This window comes from Plectropomus leopardus, chromosome 20 (genome assembly GCF_008729295.1).
Source record: "Plectropomus leopardus isolate mb chromosome 20, YSFRI_Pleo_2.0, whole genome shotgun sequence".
Taxonomy (NCBI): domain Eukaryota; kingdom Metazoa; phylum Chordata; class Actinopteri; order Perciformes; family Serranidae; genus Plectropomus; species Plectropomus leopardus.
In genome coordinates this window covers 6994293-7015726 of record NC_056482.1, presented here as the reverse complement: position 1 = coordinate 7015726, position 21434 = coordinate 6994293, and the positions used below count along the sequence as shown (strand labels likewise).

The window sequence follows — 21434 nt, the reverse complement described above, 5'->3', positions numbered from 1 at the left end:
TCCAGTAAAGTAATGGAGGTTAGGTTCAGGCAAGTAAAGTTACTGTGGTTAGGGTACAAGGAGAAATATGGTTGAGCATCTTTCGGTTTGGGGAAGTAAAGTTACTGTGGTTAGGTTTAGGAAAATAAAAATGTTGATGATGTACCTGAAAATGACTCAGAGGTCCTGTTTACACCTGAATGCAAGTGAACAGCGCTAAATACAGATGTAAACGACTACTATGATGCATTGTGAGCTGATCACTCAAACCAGTTGGCGAAGTAGTCTGGGATGCCTTTGACCATGTTTCTTTTGTAATGTAAATGCTATTGTGTCCTGATGCCTCTCCAGCAGGGACTGTCATCAGTACTGACGCAGCGGTTGTTTTGAAGATGCTCTATAACTGACCCATTTTTTTGTCATATTAGATGCAAAGTTTTGCATGACCATCCATTGTCATGGGTGCAAACTTGTCTTTGGCGAAAATCGCTGTTTTGAACCCAAAATACATCATTTATGTAAGGACAAAAGTCCCAGGGTGAATGCGGTAAATGAGGTCAAGCCACTGAAATAAGCCGACTTCACTGCAAACTCTCATCATTACAACACATGAACTTTATTGAGCCGGTTTTGTTTTGCATCTATGCGGCATGCTGTGAGGTGGAACGCAACAAATGACTATCGTTCGCCACTCTTGTGTTCTTGTGTTCGGATCACTGTAAACACATGATAACAAATGCTCAAAGTACACATGATTCCAAACACCAGTCTCCTGTTGAAAGTCCTGTGTTTTGTGACCCATCCACCACCTCAACCTGCCTTCATATGCAGTGTACTTCCTTCTTTATTCCCATCAGCACATGTGTCACATGATCCCAGCCTTCCTAAATACCAGGGTTACACACAAATGACTGTGCAAATGTAAAAATGTACACATTTTAGTGTGTAAAAACCTAAAAACAGTGCATGTTAAAAGCCTGAGCTAGTATTTTGTTTCTGCACTTCTGTTTTGTCAGGCATTGTCTTGGATTCAGAGCCTAAAATTAGAATAATTTTTGTAGGTTTATAATTTATCCACGATAAGAAAAACTGTCAGAAGCTGTGATGATGCCACAAAAAGTGCATAGATATAAACCTCGTTCAAACAAACCCCTTGGAATTAAAAACATGCAAATAAGACCCCAAAGCTTTTCAGTGTTTCTATTAACAAAAAATACAAACAATTCTGTAGAATAACATGATCCCTAAATATTAATGTTTTTGATCAAAATGGAAAAAAAAAAAAAAAAAAAAAGACATATTGCAGTGCTGAGTTGTCCATCTCAGCGGAGAATGGAGAAATGTGTAGCTGTCCTCCCAGTGCCCCCACCCTCTGGCTACTGAAGCTCCAGAGCCAAAAAAATGCATTCGGGACAGCCCTATTTGCATCGTAGCTTAGCTCAGTGCATTTTGCTCACTGTCACTGTCACAACTCAGAGTCACTCACTAGTGTTCCCAAATAATTATTTCACTTGGACACAATTTCCACTTGCATGTGCAGTGGAATGCAGATACACCTAATGGAGAGTTGGTTTTTTTTCCAGAAAAAAAAATACATTTGCAATGTTTAGAACTCAATAAGTATGACTGCACAGGGTTCCATTAGCTATTATTATTGTGTTTGCTGCCAATATACTAATGTGGAAACAGGTTGCATTTAGGATTGATTTTGTCGGTCAGTTTTTGGATCATTGTGTACTTTATGTTATGAAACAAAGAGACATAGCTCGACCCTTCAATAAAATGTCTGCCGCATCTCAACTGCAGTTCCCAGTGTGTGTATGGCAAGAGCATCACCTGCCCCCACACCCAAATGCAACAATTCTGTCAGCTTCTGACCTTGGCAGAAACATCTTTGATGTCAGGCACTGCCCTCTAGCCAGACATTGTGTGTGAGGATTTGTCAGTCGGGATGTTAAGCTGCGTCCCAGTGGAAACTGTGTTTGTGTCTGTGTGTGGGGGGTGTGGTGAGGTGACACAGTAGTCGAGGCTCTATAAAACACAAGCATTTGATCCACACTATAAACATGTGCAACTGTAAAAGGGCATTCATTCACATTTATAGGCAAATACGCTCTGAAATGGGCTGTTGACTTTTGTTTCTTTAAAGGTGAAATTGAAAAGCTGTTGTTATGCAGTCTTCTAAAATCCTTTTTACCCTGTCTCTTCTGCCCGTGTGCTGACCAGTGTTGGGAGTTCTTTACGAGAAAGCATAATGTAAGATACAGAGCAGATCGTACTGTGTGCTTATCTGCCTTTCGGCTGCATATTTCTGCATGATTTTCACTCACATGTTATCAGTGATAAAAAGCCAGAAGCAACAGAACTTTGTTATGGTGCCCACAAACTTCAACATTAATATTTTACACCCACACACTTATACAACACTGCATGTTCAGTACCAATATACAGTTACACACACACACACACACACACACACACAGGTATAGTGCACAGGTTTGTGATAGTATGAGTTTTCTATCATGACTTCTGAAGGATGGAGACACCTGTTGAAGCTTCAGTCAGCACATGTTTAATATGAGTAAAAGTATTAGTATACAATCACAACAAATATGAGTACAATAAACGAGTACAACATAAATGAAGATGAGTACAATGACACACTAAAACGAAGACTACAAATGAGGACAAGTACAACAAAGACAAGCGTGAATGAGGCATTTATTTGTGTTGCTAAATTTACTGGTCCAGCTCAGGTATCCATGGTCAACTTGCAGGCACACTTCACCATATATAGGTAGGTCTTCCTTGAGGTAGACATAGAGTCTCAAACTAACTATGGAGGATGCGTAATCATAAAAATACATACCAACAGTTGAGAAGTGCACATGCGGGAATTTAAGTGAATATGAAGTTTCTGGCTTTTTGCACAAACACATGCAAACATATACAAGAATGCACATAACTGAGCACATACACACAAGCAATGTATAGAAACGCTTGTATGTATCGCACGCATTTCGTCAACAACTTAACCGTCCCTCCACCTTCCGCTTTTGACGACCACTGCTCCCTCTTGAAATGTGAAAGAAAATGATTGGAGTCTCTGTGAGCTCCATGTCTCCAGGGAACGCGCGCAGAGATACTGACCTTTAGGGTCAACATGTAATTAAACCTCAGAGGAGCTCTCCAGTCTTACAAGGATGCTAGACGTGGAAGGAGGCAGAGCCAGAAAGACAAGAGTGTTAACCCTAATCTGAACTGAATTGCGTGCTGGTTAACCTGCTGCTGTAGAGTGCCGCTTCATGTGACCATTGGCCAGTTTCTCACCGCCGCAGTGATTCACAGTAGCAGGTACTGCAGGTGCTCCGGTGTCTCTGGTTTTCTATCAGAGCAGCATTAGGGAGAGATGTCAGGTGTGTCACGAAAGCCAGCTTCAAGGATGTCTGCTGACCTAAAATACCACAGCTACCAGACTGAACACTAAACCTGAATTTAAAGGGATTTAATTGTGCTTTTTAAAAAGAATTCTGTTACGTATATAAACCAATGTTACAATGTCAGAAGTTCATATTAGATGTGGCCCAAGTTTCCAAAGTTACCTCTTTTTTCAGATTTCTTGACGGCCTTCTGCTTCAGGCACACTACTGCAAGTAATTACATGCAGTCCACACTTCTACATGTAGCTACATGCTTAAGTCACGTAAACGTGTCATTTTGATTCTTATTCCTGCTGAATCATGTCTGATTATGGTTAGAGTCTTATAAATGAGATTTTTCATTTTGGAAAGTGCGACTTTACTCTGTCACAGTCATTCCCTGGTTGCAAGTTCACTGCTACGTATAAATACAAGCTGATGTCAAGTTAATTTATTAAGTTGGTTGACAATTTTATCTCTTTTTGTTGCGTGATTTTGGATGATATTTCCACTAAAGCTCGTCCCTTTGTGAAGATATCGGTTAAGAAGCTTTTACTGATCATTTTTCAGGGAAGAAAATGCTGCTACTCATTAACAGTCATTTCCTGGCTGCATGTAGCTTCAAGCTGAGCATGTATTTTTGGTTGCTGAAGTTGTTAATTTCTGTTCGATTTTGGATTATATTCTTGCTGAAATATGTCAAACTGTGAGGATTTTGGTTTTGAAAATGTTATTGGTGATTTTGCCCAGCGAAAGTGCCAGTATACTCAGTAAGTGATGCAGTAGAGACTGACACTTAAATTAGATGAATAATATAGGCATATTTCATTTATTTAATTGAATAAAGACATGGTCCAGACCTTGTGATTTAGCACTATACACATATATGTAATTTTTTTGAGTAGAATGTGTAGCTATGCTTGCAGTCATTGAGTACAGAGCTACATGTAGGTACATGCAAATGCCATGTTGATGTTGTTCATTTCTCCCAAATTTCACATCATATTCCTGCTGGAACATGTGCGTTTGTGAGTGGTTTAGAAGCTTTTACTTGTGATTTTTTCACAGTAGAAAATGCTGCTATTCACCAGCTGCAATGAGGATGCAGAGATGCCAAAATGTGGAATACTTGGAAATGCTGGCCAGTCAGAGCAGACTGGACTTTTTTCTGGATGAGGACCTTTAAAAAAACAGGTGCTTAAGCAGAGTGTCTCAGCCAGAGGGTGAATATAGGTGTCCCAGTCCAGACAGTATGGGGGTAATAAAGTTTTGGGGTTTTTTTTTAAATAAAAGCATTTTAACCTGCTGTAGTGAAAACCTAAATACAAATGTGAACCCTGTAATTGAGCTTAATAGTTCCCCTTTAATAAAATGCATTGTCTCCTAGTTGTGCTTGTGGTTGGGATTTATCTGTGTCACTGGAACAAAGCTAATATGAGAGCATAGCGATAATCATGCTATTATTTCCATCTTCATTTTATCAGACATCTTTGTCATGTGTCTTTGTCAGGTGGCTCTACAGTACGTATGCAGCCAGACAGGCTTTGATTTTTTTCAGAGCTGTGATAATACGAACAATACATTTTTCTAAAAGGCCATGGACAATTTGAATAGAAATTAGGGGTTTGAGATATCATAGCCTAAATCTATTCAAAAAGACTGACTGTAGTCCAACATATCAGTTTGACATTCTTTGGTTTTGGGATTTTTTTTCTGAAGTTTCTTGTGATATATTGAGTTGAGGGGCACTTTTTGCAATTTTCTTTCCTCCTCAAGTGCTGCTAACTCTGTGAGTGCCAGGGGAGAGAAAAAATACAATTAGGGATGGATGAAAAGGAAAACCTCTACCTCATTTTTAACCGCGTTATCAATTTGGAGTCTTCTCTATTTCAGCTAATTTGGATGTAGGGACGAGGAGGGGTAAGAGGAAGGAGGGAGTGAGATAAGAAAGCTGGAAGGTCATTATTTCAAGGAGGATTTAGTGACATGAACGGTGTCATTTTTTTTCCAACCAGCAGTTGGCCTCCACATTCAAGCCAGCAGTGCTTTTCTGCAGTGCCTTGACCAGAGAGTTGGTTTTCGCACAAACCGTTGACATAAATCTCACCAGTTACCCCAGGCAATCAGTGGAAAACACAACAGGGGCCGGCTCCCTCACAGTCCTTGAGTGCCCTGCCGACATATCAGTAACATGATGACGGTGCATTGTTTGCACTGTCAAATGCCAAAGCCTTTTTCCAAGGGCTTTTGATTAGTCTAATCAGGACATCATTGCAGTAATAGCCTTATTAACAGGTTATTGGCCCCTGTGAGTCACACATAATATCATTTAATATGACCATGAAAAGATTTCATTGAGGTAAACTACATCCTTTTTCCAGAGTTCATATTTTATTATGAGCTAGTGTGTCAACCATTGGATGAAAATGTAAAATCACTCAGGCATTAGTGAACACTGGAGCACAGAAAGAAAGTAAGAAGGGCTCTCAACAAAATACTCATACTATAGATAAATAACCCTCTGAGACCCAAATAGAGCCATTGTTTTACTGTTTGAGAGGGGCAGGACGTCTTTAGGGGTAGATAAGGTCAACAGTATGGCACAGTGAAGTGGTATACATCATCTGGATACAGGGAACATGAAGATTCATTTAAGCTGCAGCTCAGCACTGTGTGTCAAGTTTTTCTTTTTCATAAATCTGTAACAGCATTGTGTTTTGGTTAGGTGCCCATTCAAACTTTCGAAGTTTCGAGTGTATAGAGGCTTAGAACATTATGATGGAAGTATATGATGGCCATTCCCATGCTCAGTTATGTCTCGTGAGCTGTTGCAGTAAGTTTTGGTTTGATACTATTTGTTAGACAGTATTGGTGCTCAAGTTTTACCATTCAAGAATTGATAAAAATGGTCAAAAATCCTCCAAAATACCACATGAAGACACCCAGACACTAAGAAACATCGTAAAAAAAATCCATACTATGATTTGGTATAAAAAACTTTTGACATGTCAGGGTGATTTTTTTTAAAAATTATTATTATTATTATTATTCTTGGAGGCTAGCTTTAATTGTTCAGAATTAAGGACAGGCTTATGTAAGCTTTTGCTTCGGCCTGGGCCTTTTCAGTCACTGCTTTAAACACAGTCTGTTGATTTTGTGTATACTATTTGTATTGTTAAAGCTTACATACTATTGTATTATGTGTAATGACTGAATAAACACACACACTCACATCTGGAGAATTTTCAAAGAATTGCGTTTTTCGGTGATTTGATGGTAAGCACCTGTTTTGGAAACCCCCTCATCACCAATGTAACTATTGTAGCCATACATCAACTGAGGCCTCTACTTGTGATGTAAAGGTTCATGGGGCTGTGATTATCCTAGAGGTCACAAAAGGTCATTTTTTACAATATTCAAAGAAATGGTATCACTACAAAGAAATGGCTACTGTGGGTGCTAACATCATCAAACATGAATACAACTTGGCACATTGAATCCATAAGAATCTCAGATGTTTGAATACCTCCGTATGCAGAAATATTCAAATACAATAGGCAAAAATAACACATTCACAGCATGAAAAAAAACCTGCATGGTTTAAGTCCTGCATGAAACTAGCATAAGGTGGGCTTATCTGTAAAAGGCAAACTTGTGGGTATCAATGCAACATACTTTCATGAAGTTATCCTGAGGTGAGAGGTCAAAGGACCTCTGAAAATGGCTGTGCCAGTTTCCTCTTGCCTAAATTTAACCTAACTTTAAAGCATAATTTAGCCCACTTGCTGATAGTGAAATCACATGTTTGGTACCACTGGATTTATTAGGTCTTCTGGTTTCATATGCTATCAGTGTCATCACTCTAGCTTTACACCTCAGTCACTACAGCCTCTAAAACACAGTTATTCATTGTTTTATTATTATTTATGTGTATTTTCTAACTCAAAAAACAAATCACAATATGTATGTCTAAAATATCCCTGGAATCTCTAATATCTTTTTTCATTGTGTGTATCCTCTTCAGCTGTCATACCACTTTGAGTGAGAACAATTGACGCCTTGTGTTAAGTACAATAACACTCTGACACACATGAAATATTTCTATACTGTATTATTAATTGAATTACTGTGAAGTTGACACCACTCCATCTGTGCGTTAAGCTGTTCTGTAGCATTACACTTGGAATGTGAAAATGAGCTACCCTCCAGCCCTATTTATGAATGAATTATTGCATTATTTATATAGACTTTATATCATCCATTAATATTGAAGTCTGCAGCAATAAACATCTACCCAATAGACAGATACAGATAGAAAAATATATATGTTGTGCTGCAAAGTCAAATCTGTAACCGGGGGATACAGTTTCTTGTAAAATCATTTGTAAATGAGTAACACAGCACTATAGTAAACTATTACTCATGCTGATAACAGTCACATTATTTGGTTTGGCCTCTGATTTAGATTGAATACAAGGAGTCAAGTTCTGTTGAACTGTCGAATTAGATTTCCGTGGCAGCTAAAGGAAGTTAAGAAGTATAATCAGTGTCATCACTCCAGATAACTGGGACACCACACTAATGCAGCGTGACTGAGGCAAAGCTTGTGAGGATCTTATGCAACAGCTGATACAAATCCCTTTGTTTCGTTATGTTTAGCTGACAGCTTCACGCAGCACTTGACAAGCTATGACCTCTCAGGTCTCATTGAAATAAGAATGCCATAGGGTTACAGTACATGCATGGGGTGTTCAGAAGCAGAAGACATAATTTTCAAACGTGTGTTTGGTTTCACCTAAGAGACTGTAATGAGGTAAACAGATGAGGTGATGTTATATATTTGTTATTGTCAGTCATCAAATGAAAAGACAAGTATTGCCTGTGTAACCAGTGCTGTATATATCTTGTCACTCTGTGCCATTGTTGTCCAAAACACATAATTGAGCTACTCTGTTACATGGCTGGCATGTTCTGTTATTACTGACAAACAAAGCCACTCGAGTATTTACAACAGCAGGACTGCGTATATGGGAATAATGTGGAAATAGCTGAAAACAGATACCAATGAATGCATTATTTACTCCTGTTTGAGTAACATTTGCTAAAAACTACAATCCTCAACTGTTTTGGCAATTATTTAACCTTTTTTAAAGTGTATTTTTCATATTTATTTTTAAGTCATTTTTATCTTGATATACAGTACATAGTAAACTGCAGTACAGAAATGGCAAAATAGGTTTGCAGTTATTCGCAAACAATGTCATAATTTCATTGTTTGTCCACCACAGGGTGTTGGCATTTTGATTTTTACCCTGTAAAATGTTCTGCTCAGTATGTATCTTGGTCATAGTTTACAGGAAATGTCTTTCCGGATTCAAAGGCTGCATTAAAGAAAAGTCATGTCATTTTCTGAACTTACCAGACTGTTTTAACTGTTCTATTATTTGCCTCTACCCACTTTGTATCAACGTTACTAATGATAATTTATCAAAAATTGAATACTGTAAATATAATGTAACAGCACCAGTAGTCAACCTTTTATATGTTTGCAATATTAATTTCAAGGTATTTAATGATCAAAGAATATCCCACATATTGCTCGCACTCAGCATCACAGTTTATTGATTGTACTAACATTTCGGTCCCTCTGGACCTCTGTCAAGATTATTAGTGGAAAAATATAGTGATATTTGATTAACTCCTTATCACCCAGCCCGATGTCTAGAACTCCTAAGTGTCAATATTTGTATTGGCCTCAAATATTCTGTATTGGTCAAGCTAATAGACTGTATATAAAGATGGATGACAGGTCTTCAGTTCCTCCCACTGTGCAAAAATTAATCTAAAATATCCGAGATGCGGCCACTGTCACCTTGCATTATTGATGTTATTTGGAGCAAGAGCCTGCATAATAGTGATCTTTGGGGTATTGACTTTCTGCCCATACACCCCTCTGACCAATCCTGAGCAGCGCCATTGAACGTGAGTACATTAATTGGCACACAATCAGTCATGATGTCAACCCCACTTTTTATAGCATCAAATAAGTAATTGAACCCAAACGTATCAGAAAATAAATATATTAACATACAGCAGAGTGATAACAACTACCTAAAATGAGAAAAAAACATCAGATGCATTTGATGTATACTTTGTTTCTGTGTTTTGTTTTGTTTTTTTTACTGCCCCATGTCACCTTCAACATCAAAAAGCGGGCGGGGTTTATGACCTGTCCTGCATCCAGCCACCAGGGAGAAATGGCTTCACTTTTGGAGAACTGTCATGTTACTCAATTTATTCAGCCCACTCTCATTCTGAACTTCCGCTCTGGCAGTGCTTTTGGCGTAAGAGCACAACTCCAAAAGCCACCTTGTGTAACCGCATGAAGTGGCACTGGACAGCGTCAGGTGAGAACATGGCCAGGCATAATCGGGGTTATTATACGCTGTCATATGGCTTGAAAGCACCTGCTGCGTCACATTGAAACACTGCCAGTTACCACGAAATGTAAGCGGCACGAGGGGGCCTATAGGGCAGGCAGGAGGGGTGGTGGATGGGTCCAGCAAACCTCGGACTTTTGCACGGGAGTCTGGTATTCGCTTCCAGTCTGAATGTGATGTTGTTTTCTACCCCTTGCCATGTGCCTCCTTTCCCTTATCCTAATAATTTGTTACTTTGTTGCCTAATCCTAACCATCTGTGCAAGCATGTGCATTTGTTGACATCTTGGCATTGGTTGACTTGTGCTGTTGTTGCCTAAGCATAACCACATGAAGCGATGTGCTTGTGTTGACATCACAGCAGCGGCATCTCGGAACGTAAAGAGAAGATGCAAAAGGATACCTGGAACATAATATGTAGACACAGAAGTCCACTGCAAAGCGGAAATATGTGACAGCTTGGGATGAGAACATGTTGCTGATCATACAGCCTATGGTTGGGCTATAGCTTACAGTCTGAAAATATTTGAAATGACCAGACTTATCATTAAAGGAGTTTTTGCTGCTGTCCTGTCTAACTTGGATATAATGACTGCAAGGGACTAGTCTTATGCAACAGGCCTGGTATCTTTGGAAACTTTTACTTTGGAAATGCAGGACATTTGAAGTTCCTATAGAAAGAACACTGCTGAACTGATGAGAGAAAGGACCTGGAATCTGACAACAGAATTTGGGTTTGATGATCATATCTCTGGAATGAGGGAGGAAATCAATCTCTGGATTTATATTAGAGGAATACAGAGCACTCTGAATGAGGAGATGAGGCAGCGCATTTCTTTAAGGATGTAGAGAGAATCCCTACAATGCTTAGATGCTGCTGATAAGCAATGATTATACAGTAATCATGATTAAGACGATTACAATGAAGACTATTATGAGGATGAAAATGATTAGGATGAAGATTTTGCCGTTGCTCTGCAAGATTTTGTTCTTTGTCTGCATTGATGTTAAAAGCAAATATAGCTGTTGGTGCCATCTGGTACCTTATGGTATATTAGGGGATTAGTCACGCTGAACATAAACTGTCTCAAGGAATTTCCTTTTGTCATTTCAACACTAACATAGGCTTCCAGCTGCATTTTCCATCTGCATGCATTTCCTCTTCGGGAGCAGATTTCCAATTTCCGTTCATTCTCAACCTGGCACTTCACAATGTCACAATGTCAGCATTTTTAATGCATAGCGTATTTCGTAGGATGACACAGATGCACACACACACAAAGCTATCATCTGCTATTTGCCAATATTTCCTTTGTTTCTCGTATTGTAAGGGTTGCCACCACATAATTTCTCCACACGCAATGCTTCATAGAATTTCATGATTCATGGTACAGAGGAAGAGGAGAAATATCTCTCCGTGTATTTAGGATTATTGTTTTATGAATATCATCTCTTTCCTGGGATTTCAATTAAGGATGCAGATTCCATAGCGATTTGAGTCAAAGTCAGTCAAGATTTAATGGATTCCTTTTATTAGCTCCCGACAAATTGCCTTTTTAGAGGGAAGAGCGTTTGCATTATTCATTTGTGAAAGAGCCGAGCATTTGTGAGTTCATTTAGTTTAGTTTCGAGATGAGCTTAGCGACCAACTGTGGGACTTGGAATGACTCATCACAGGAGGAGGATGAGACACTGTGCGAGATGAATCTCATCTGACCTCCCTAACCTGTCGTCTCGCTGTCTCGGCTGTGTAGGTGATCCAGCGCAGGGAGGACGGCTCAGTCAACTTCTTCAGAGCATGGGAGTCATATCGTGAGGGATTTGGCAAGATCACCGGTGAACACTGGCTCGGTAAGTGGCTCAGGTGTGAGTGTGTGTGTTTGGAAATGTCTGACTCATGCATATGTGGATTGTGGCCTGCTTTGTCATGCCAAGCCAAATGGAAAGTAGATTTTTATACAACCTCGGTGGTATTATCTTGATTACTCCATAAAACTATCACCATATCAACAACACAATGACAGCCACTATGAGATGAAGTACTTGAACTCAAAGCATGAAGAAGAAAGAAACTCACTTGCAGTCAGTCATGGAGCAAGATAAAAAGACACCCAAAGAGAGGCAGACAGCGAGAGATTAGACGACTTTGGCCCTTCATATCATAAGAGTTCAGTAATGAAAGCCACTTCAGTGGCTGCAACAAAGACTATCGCAGCGAATTACAAGACGCGTAAAGTGCACTTCATGGTCTGTTCAGCACCACAACACAAGCCAAAAGACCAGCGATTCAATTACAATATTTTTTATTCTCACTTGACAAACACAACAACAGTATAATTTCATTGTTTTTTTAACCTTGCAGCTTTTCGACGGTCGCCTTCTGCTTCGAATTTGTATTTTACAGAGCGTGCTTGTCCAAATCCTTTTTATTTCTTGCTGGCAGCGTGACACATTAGCCCATGCCTCCCCTCAAATTTGACAGGGAGAAGAATGCCAGCGAAGAATGAATTCAACTGTGAAATTATCAACTTTTCCGAAGCCAAGTTCCCTCTCGTCTTCACACCACTTGTCATTAAACGTACCAAAATATTTCGTCTTGGAGGGATACTCTTCAGCTCCGTCGTGGCCATTCTTGTGGCCTCAAACATTTGTTTACATTCATACTCTAACATGTAAAAAAAATACACCTCATAGAGGCTCGATAGGGTAAAGAAATAGACAGCCAGTTCTTTCCATCACAGTGGCCTTTGTAGCTTCTTTTTAATTGGCCTGACATTTCTTCAGGTAGCGGGAAAGCACGAGACAGAGCATTAAAGAAAGTTTCTCACATCAGTTGTTAAGCATGATAATTGACAACCAAATAAGGCTCACGTGAGGGTGGATACAAGACATGTGACTTAACTATAAACAACTGCAGCTGCAGAGTGGAAAACTGTAGCAACATCCAATCAGCATCTCTCTGGGTGTCTAATCACTACATAATGTCAACCACCATGCCTCAATGCTATGTTGTTATTTTATGTTTAACACCTATGGTCTACATGTAGAGATAAACTGTGTAGTGCCATTAACATGCAACAGAAAAATAAAACCAGCGAGAACCGTGAAAGGAGGTCCTTCATAGGTGAGAGACCTCCGTTCTTTAAAGAACCAGTGTGTAAGATTTCGTGGCACAGCGTGAGGATTGCAGACTGAACTTCTCCTGATAGGATTCCTTCAGTGTTCAATGTTCAAGATTTTTTAACTGGAAGCCGAATTATCCACAGAAGTCTCTAAATCTCCAAAACAAATGAAGCAGGTGATTAAAACGGGTGAAAACACTGAATAAAACAGTTTCATGTTACAAATCATCGTTTTTCCAATGCGGTTTGGCATTTTGGAGACAGGACTCTAGCCCAGCACCTGCTGATGTGTGCTCTCACTTTTTTTCTCTGATTGCCTAAGCTCAAGATACTCAGGCGTTTTTTTTTATGGGGAGCCGAATTATTTGGAGAGGTACCCTCCTTTCCAAAAAAATGGATTTGGTAGTTTAAACCTTTAAAAACACTGAATAAAGTACTGGCACATTATAAAATCAATGTTTTTCTTATGCTGTTTGGCATATTGAAGACTGACCACTAGCCTAAGGTAGCAGAAACACAAAAATTCCTATTTCTGGGTGATAATACACTAAAAGTCATACTTATTGTGTTATTTTCAATTTCTACCAATGTATCCCCCTGAATCCTACACGCTTGACCTTTAAATGCTGTTGTTGAGAGCATGACCTTGGGTGGGCCTGTACTTGAGTGCTGCTTTTTTTTAACCATTAGCCATCATTCAAGGACTCACTCTTTTAGTCCTGACTCCAGAACCTTCAGGGCTTTACTGTTCTCCCACTTACCACATGTCCTACATACTGTGACTGCACTGTGATTCATGCCTAACTGAAAACTGAAACTGTGATGGTGGCAACACTACAGCGCTGGCCAGATGCCCACCAGTGATGATTCATCACATCAAACAAAGGTGATGTGAAAACAACTTATAAACTCAATCTAACCTGTCATTAAACAAGACAGTTCACTGCCCAATCAGCATTCATGGGGAAAATATTGGGATAGTAAGCTGTTTTTCGTGTTCTTGTGGGTGCATTACTAATCACCATATCTGGTCTGCTTACACAAAATCACCAATCCCAAAAGCGCGAAGCATTTGCAGAAATGTTTTTTCCTGAGGAAATTTGGATTGAGCCGCAGTGTTAATGAGCTATCACCATGGTTCGTCTGCATGTGTCTTTAAAAGCCCTCATCACAGTGTGTAAGAGATCAGACTGGTGGAGTAAGTGGAGCTTGAAGAGGTCTATTTCTGTAAAAACACACACTTGGTCATGGTCAAGGTTATGGACGTGCCATACCACAGCTGAGATACTCTCTAATCAGCACTACTGATTAAAACGCTCTCACACACATTCACTTTAGGAGTGATACTGTGGACATTAAAGGGATAGTTCAGACTTTTTTGAAGCAGGGTTATATGAGGTTCTTATTTAAAATCAGTGTGTTACCTACAGTCTGTGGCGGTCAGCATGCCATGAGTTTAGAGAGGCAGGTAGGAGCACCACGTGGAAGCTAAGCGATGTACTGCTGTGGATTGGGGTCAACACCAAAAAAGTATTTTAGCAACCCAAAAAAAAGTCCTATCTAAAAAAAACATCTGTCAGTCAAGTGTATACTATATTAAGGATATTTTCACTACTTTTTTCATTGCACAGCCCTTTCCCACAGGTAACTGTAGTGAAAGTGATACTTATCTACATGCTTTCTTCAAAACCAGAGTCTATTTACCAAAAAAAATGTTTGTGTTATTGTGTGACTATAGTGTTTTTAATAGTTGGTTTGGATTAACCAAAGTACCACAAACAAACCACTGATCAAGGCAGCTGTGGACCAGACACTCCTGTGTTCAGATGAGAGGTAAAATTGCTGTTTTTGTCAATGGGGTCTAATGGCTTGGAAAAGAGCAATTTCCCATTGAAAAGTGCTATCTGGTAGCAAGGTAAGGTGGTGAAAATGTTCTCCTTTTTTGTCTTGTTTAGGTGGGACCTCTCTTTAGGTAGCTAGAATACATATTGCTTCTGCCCCATGCACAGCAGGTCATTGCTAAGCCTCTGTGGCAGTATCCCTGCATGCCTTTCTTACCTCCAGACTTAAAAAACTGAATATTTGAAATGCATTACAGTATTTACTTTGTCATTTTTAATAATTAAAACTTGAATTTTGAGAAAATTAATTTAAAAAAAAAGAAGTTACTTGATGGGGCAAATATTCTATACGGTAAAGGATTTGTTTGATTTGATGGCTCACGTTTGTTACAATCAGATTAAGAAAACATTTAATGTTGGTGATAGTAGAAAAGAAAATTGCCACTGCGTTGCAGATAGCATTTCTGCAAAGCTGTGCCAAATTTAACACTAGTGCCACCTGCAGGCAAAGAGTAGCACAGCCGCAGTTATTGTTTTTATGTAGCTGCTCTTTTATGAGTTTGGTAGTGTTGTTCAACTAATATTTCCCACAAATTAAATAATTTATAGATCAGAAAATTAACACAAAACTATTTCCGGCACCTGTCCATCAGTAATGAGCATCAGTAATTAGTAATTCACAATATGTAAATAAGTTGGACTATAGGCCCAGATCAGCATATCTCAAACATCTGGGTCTGCTGCTCTCTAATTGTATAATATTAGGTGGATCTGCATGGTTTCGATTTCTTCGCCACCTTCACCACTCCGAGTCCTTGCTGGACATAGGAGTGCTTGTATATACTGTAGCGTTTGCAGAGTTTATGTGAATTAATGGAGATCTAGGTCTCTTTGCTGACCCGAGGCCATTACAGAGTGCAGGCCTTAATAAAAAAAACGTGGTTAGAGTGCCAGCTAGATCTCCCTATGGTACACTGTAGGAGCATGGTGAGAATATGGAAAGCTCAGGATTTAGCAGGCTGAATTTCAATGAGCCCAGCAGGCTACTTTGAACCTTTCAGAGTACCCTTGCTCATTCAGGGTGTGCTGTTGTCTCGTCACCCCCATCATCGATTACCCTCAGGGCAAAAAATGAAAAATGGATTCATGCTTGCCTGCAGCCTATAGAAAGAAATTCATTGCAGTTACCAACACCAGAAAATATTGCTCACTATTGCCCCCCTCCATCTCTGAAGATCTGTACATTTCACAATATCGTAATATGCAGCAAGTTTCTGATTTAATTTAGAAATTTCGCTACATTTATTGAAGAGTAAGACAGCCAGTCAGAGTTAACATATTGTGCATTCAGTGGTTATTTTTGAAAGTGGCCCCCTTCACTCATCTAGAGTTGTGTGTGTGCAGGATGACACAGTCACACTTGTGAGAAGATTCTGGCACTTTTGGTTGCTACCACATGCAGGTGATAATTGATCTAAACTCATTTTAGCACCACTTGTTCTGGATAAATCAAACAGGAAATATTTTCATTTGACAGTTTGGCAGTTTAGGTGTCAATTGGTTGGAATGCCCATGGATTTAACTGGGATGTCAATTCTTGTTGAGAATTCTTGCAATAATCTTTCCCACTTAGAAAAGGATTTGTTTTACTTATTTTTATTACAAAACTGCCACAGTAGGGTGTCACTTTGATTTAAGACAGTCTGAATTTGTTGTTAATGGTGAAGGGAATGATTTGGTCAGCAACAGCAGTTTTCATTTATTTGCAAAAGGTTGCCTGCTTTGATGTAAAGCGGGAGTCTTTGATTTGGGACCTATTTTTATGCCTCCGCGCTGGCAATAGCCTTGGCAGGAGGCATTATGTTCTCAAACTGTGTGTCCGTCTATTTGTCCTCCATCTGTGCCATTCTCTTGAATGCGATATCTCAAGATAACCTTGAGAGAATTTCTTCACATTTGGCACAGATGCCCTCCCCGACCTCAATGATGTACTCCAGATTTTGGTGGTCATAATTCAAGGGCCAGGGTCACTTTGATCTCACCTGTCTCATTATTGTGAATGTGATATCATATAAATGGTAAAGAAATTTCTCCATATATAGCACAAACATCCACTTAGACTCAACGCTGAACTGATAAGAATTTGGTGGTCAAAGGTAAAGTTCACCATGACCTTATATATGTGTCACTCTTATTAACACAGTATCTGAGGAAGGGCTTGAAGGGAATTTCTTCAAATTTGACACAAACATCGACTTGGACTGAAGAATGAACTGATTACAATTTGATGGTCAAAGCTCAAGGTCACTGTGACCTCACACATGTTTTTGACCATAACTCAAGAATCCATACGCCATTATGGCAAAAATTCCAGACATTTGGTTAGATACTGAATTGGTGAAACTAATCTTAAATGTACACCTTGAAATTGTGCCGATTGTATAGATCCTCTGTGCTGCTAGTTTAAGATGTGTGTGTAGCATTCATGTTTTCCCAGACACGGTTGTAAACTGTTTGCAGAGGCATACAGCTGTGAGTAATTCTGAGTAATTCTAGTTCTCTCCTTTAACTTAAAGGACATCATGCATCACACATCTGCAGTTGTTTGGGTACAGTTTATGCCAAAAAAGACAGTAAATCGAATTCCGGGCCTATGGCTCTGTTATAATTTCTGCATGCTGTGTGTAACTGTAAAAACTAACATATTGCTGAATAATCTCTCCCAAAGGACGATGAAACTGGGTCAAGGCAATTCCATTGTTGCCATCAAATCTATTAGACACCTGGTCTCTGAGGCTGATGTAGACTTGTCTACCTGTAATGTAGGTCCTGAAACAGTTTAATGCAGTCCCAAAGAGAGTAACCTAGTTTTCCAGATGGCCTATTACAATAACGTACCTCGGTCTGTATAAGTGTAGAAAGCAGCACTTAAATCCAGCAGAAAAGGGAGAGACAAATTGTCTATTGTCATATTCATGTCCTCTCTCCAGGCTCCTCGTCTTTAAACTGCCGCTATAATTTATACTTGTGTAAACAAAATATTATAACAAAAAGTCAAAGCTGTCACTTTAGCTAGTATGTATTGTAGAATTATTGGATCCCAGCCTAAAGTTGCTGCAACCAATTTCCTGTGACATTTTGTCTTCTCTTTTAGTGAAACCCATCATCAGGGGAGTGACATTCAGCAGAAATGTTTCCAAAGTGTTTTGAAGCCTGAAAGTTTTGCTCTTAGTTTAGTGGTAGTTTTAGCTCATGCTGGCTGCTGTATGAAGGTATGACTGTAGAAAAAACCCTGAGGACGCACTTTTGGAATTGCACACTTATTGTTTCAACATAAGTCCAACTGATTAACTTTAAGATTATATTTTTGGCTTTTATTGCCTTTATTTGACAGGACAGTTTTGAGTGTGAAAGGGGGAGAGAGGGGGGAGGCGACATGTGGGCCGAGGCCAGAATCAAGCACACAGCTGCTGCAGCAAAGACACAACCTCTAACTGATTAACTTAAAGGGCTGGTTCTCTCCAAATCGAAATGCATATTTTTTTTCTTGCTTAGTGATGCTAGGTGAGCTAGCAATAGATGCATTCCTCCTACTGCATGGTGATGCAGTTTGTAGGCTGTGGAAAGATATCTGGAAAAAAAAGGAGAATGCAAAGTCATTTTTATTAGCATTAGATTGCTCACATGATTGTACTAGGAGACTTGGGTAAAAGTTATTCTATAATAAAGGTTTTGTACAAAATTAAACAAGTTAGGTCATGAATTGACAAACTTATCTTTGCTGAGAGACTGTTGGATTTATGTTAATGTGTATATTCAGACAGTCCTGATTAAAAACATAAAAAACTGATGACCACCCCTGCAATAACTCTGAGGACCCCATAGAGGAGGCAGACCTACACTTGAGGACCTAGAATTTGGATTGATAAATAGAACAACAGGTAAAAGGAAAAAATATTTACATTTTGGCTAACCTGTTCCTTTAAAATAAACTAAAAGACTCAAGTTTTAAAGTCAGATTTATTCTAAATCGAAGAAGTGTTTTTGCTTCCTTTTCTATGTGAAAAACAGAAAAACTTAATATTCTTCAGCAGTACTTAATTTTGTTAATCAGTGGAGCATTAACAGCTTAATCAATACCTCTAAATTGAATTTTTGTTTTCTGGTAGCTCTGAATATTAGGAATTAATATGATTTTTTTTGTCATACAAAGTGCTGCATTGGACTCCTGTCATCCATTTATTTACTTGCAACAGGGGGGAAAATGCTGTCCTCCTCAGTTTTTTGCATTTTATTCATATTGCAGTCAGTTTGCAGTGATTTTTTAAATGTAATCAATATACATGTGTAAGAATTGTGTGAATAATCTAACAGAGAAAAACCCAAACTTAGAGGTAAAGTCAATTTCCTCATCTTTTTTTCAGCAAAATGAGCAACAGACACTGCACTCTAATTTTTGAAGCATTAAGGGAAAAAACCTTATCATTCTGATATTAATTTTTCTCTCACATAGCAAGTTTTATTGCTGTTCTTGTTTGAGCAGCAGCAGAGAAAACATGATAGTACTGCTAAAGCTCCAGAGATGGTGTTTTCAGAGTCTGCTCACGAGTGCACGTCTGATGACTCTTTGCTCTCTGGGCAATAAGATAGACAAACTGTTACAGCAAGCACCGCTCCCTCTCTGTTGCACTTTGAGTCACGTAAACCTGGCGAGGTGAATCCACCCAGGACATCGCATTATATCTGCCTGTTTTTCCACTCTGAAGACTGGACCTCACATCAGAGCCGGTGTATCAGGGAAAATTAGGGGAGGCAGAATCTGCTTTTATATCAGGGACGGTTGGTGTATTGATGTCACGGTGCTAAAGAAAATCTGTTGCCCTCACCTTCAAGCTCCTTTCATTAACCGTAAGCCGTTTTATTCACCACAGGAGTTTTCCTCCTTTATTCTGGCCAGTGTTTACATCCCGCCTCGAGCCTGTGTGAGCGAGGCGCCGCAATGCTTGGCTAACCAGATAACCAGTATGGAGCAAGAACACCCAGAGTCCCATCTCATTATTCTGGGGGGATTTTGACAAAACCTCAGCCATGAACTGCACAAATATGGAAAGTATATTAAGCATCCCACCAGGAATAAAAACACACTGTCACACTGTATTAAAGGATGCTTACTTTTGTGGCCCTCATGCAGCTTTTGGGCCCTCTGATCACTCATCTTCTACAAAATCTGAAAGCCTGTGGTAGATATTGTTGAAAGATGAGCTGATATAACTGCAATACTGTTAGGTGTCAGTGCAGATGGACTGAACACATGTTCACCAAAATTTGCTTAAAATAAAGCAATTAAAACAGTTTTATTGCCAAATTCAGGCAGCTTTGTCAGGCCAACAGTGAGGTCCCAAGCTCAGTGACATGTCCAGACTTTTTACTGGGGGGCCCGAGTGGGAAACTGACTTATGCAGGGGCGGCAGGAGGTACAAACACTGCTGCGGGAAAATGTGTTGGAATAGCGGTAATTTACAGTTACTAACGTTGCAGTGACTTACATTCCTTTTTATAGTTTAGTATGACCTACCAATTACAACACAGTGACACCGCACAAATGTAAAATAAAGCGTCCATATTTGATTAAATAAATGGTTCCTCCGAAAGTAAATAGCAAGTATAAAGAGCAGACAAATTTTAAGTGTCCAAAAATAACTGCTTGAACATACCTTTTAACAGTTGTATCAGTTTATCTGTGAAATTACATGATTAGACACTGCTGTGGCACATTACTGGCTCTCAGGTTTAATGCTGAATTTTACCTGTAAACAAAAATTCAGTTTACTTTTCAAACAGTTCAAACTGACTGGGCAGATAGCCAATCATAAAGGGGTGCCACCTTGGGGGGACGATCAGATTACAGGGATGGCCCGTGCCACCTTAGGCCACCCGCCAGACACACCCCTGCCAGAGCAGTGGCAAAGAAATTGAAAGCAGAGGAAAGAGGCAACACTGAAAAGCTAAAAAACAAAGCCTCAACCCCTTTACTCCACAGCCTAAAATTCCAATTGATTTCCCATCACCCTTCTCTTCTGCCATCCAACCTGCATGTCTTGCAACTTCACAGACAAAAGACGGGGAAAGCCCTAGGCCCAGATGGCGTCTAACACTTCTTTCTGATGGCCTGTGGTGACCAACTGGCTCCTGTCTTCACACAGATCTTAAGCAGATCACTCAACTTGCGTCCCTCCTGTTTCAAATGCTCGTGTTCTCCCCATAAAGCTTGCATGACGGGAACAATGACTACAGGCATGATTTTCTTCACATCTGTGATCACAAAAGTTCTTTGAAAAACTAGCTTTGGCCCACCTGAAGCACATCACAGGCCCCCTGCTGGATTCCCTGCAGTTTGCCTACCAGGCAAACACGTTGGTTAATGAAGCAGTCATTATGGCACTGCACGCTACACTGAAACATCTTTAATGGAGAGTTACCGCATGCAAGGATCTTTGTTCTTGTCCTGGAACTCCTCGGCTGAAAACGCACTCACTTAACTCAAAAGCAGTAATGGACTTCTACCAGTGAATCACCAGCTTCCTGGAGGATAGAGAGCAACAGGAGAAAATGGGGAGACTTGAACACAGCCCAG

The 21434-nt window shown here is 39.6% G+C and overlaps 1 protein-coding gene across 3 annotated transcripts in view; it reads left to right on the top strand.

Moving 5' to 3' along the window:
- The window catches only part of fibcd1b (fibrinogen C domain containing 1b), a 147132-nt gene that overhangs the window by 89573 nt on the left and 36125 nt on the right, over positions 1-21434 (top strand). For all 3 annotated transcript variants that reach the window (XM_042509842.1, XM_042509841.1, XM_042509840.1), the window contains one exon: positions 11592-11688. In XM_042509842.1, the coding sequence (XP_042365776.1) occupies positions 11592-11688 (97 nt within the window). The remainder of the gene's footprint in view (positions 1-11591; positions 11689-21434) is intronic.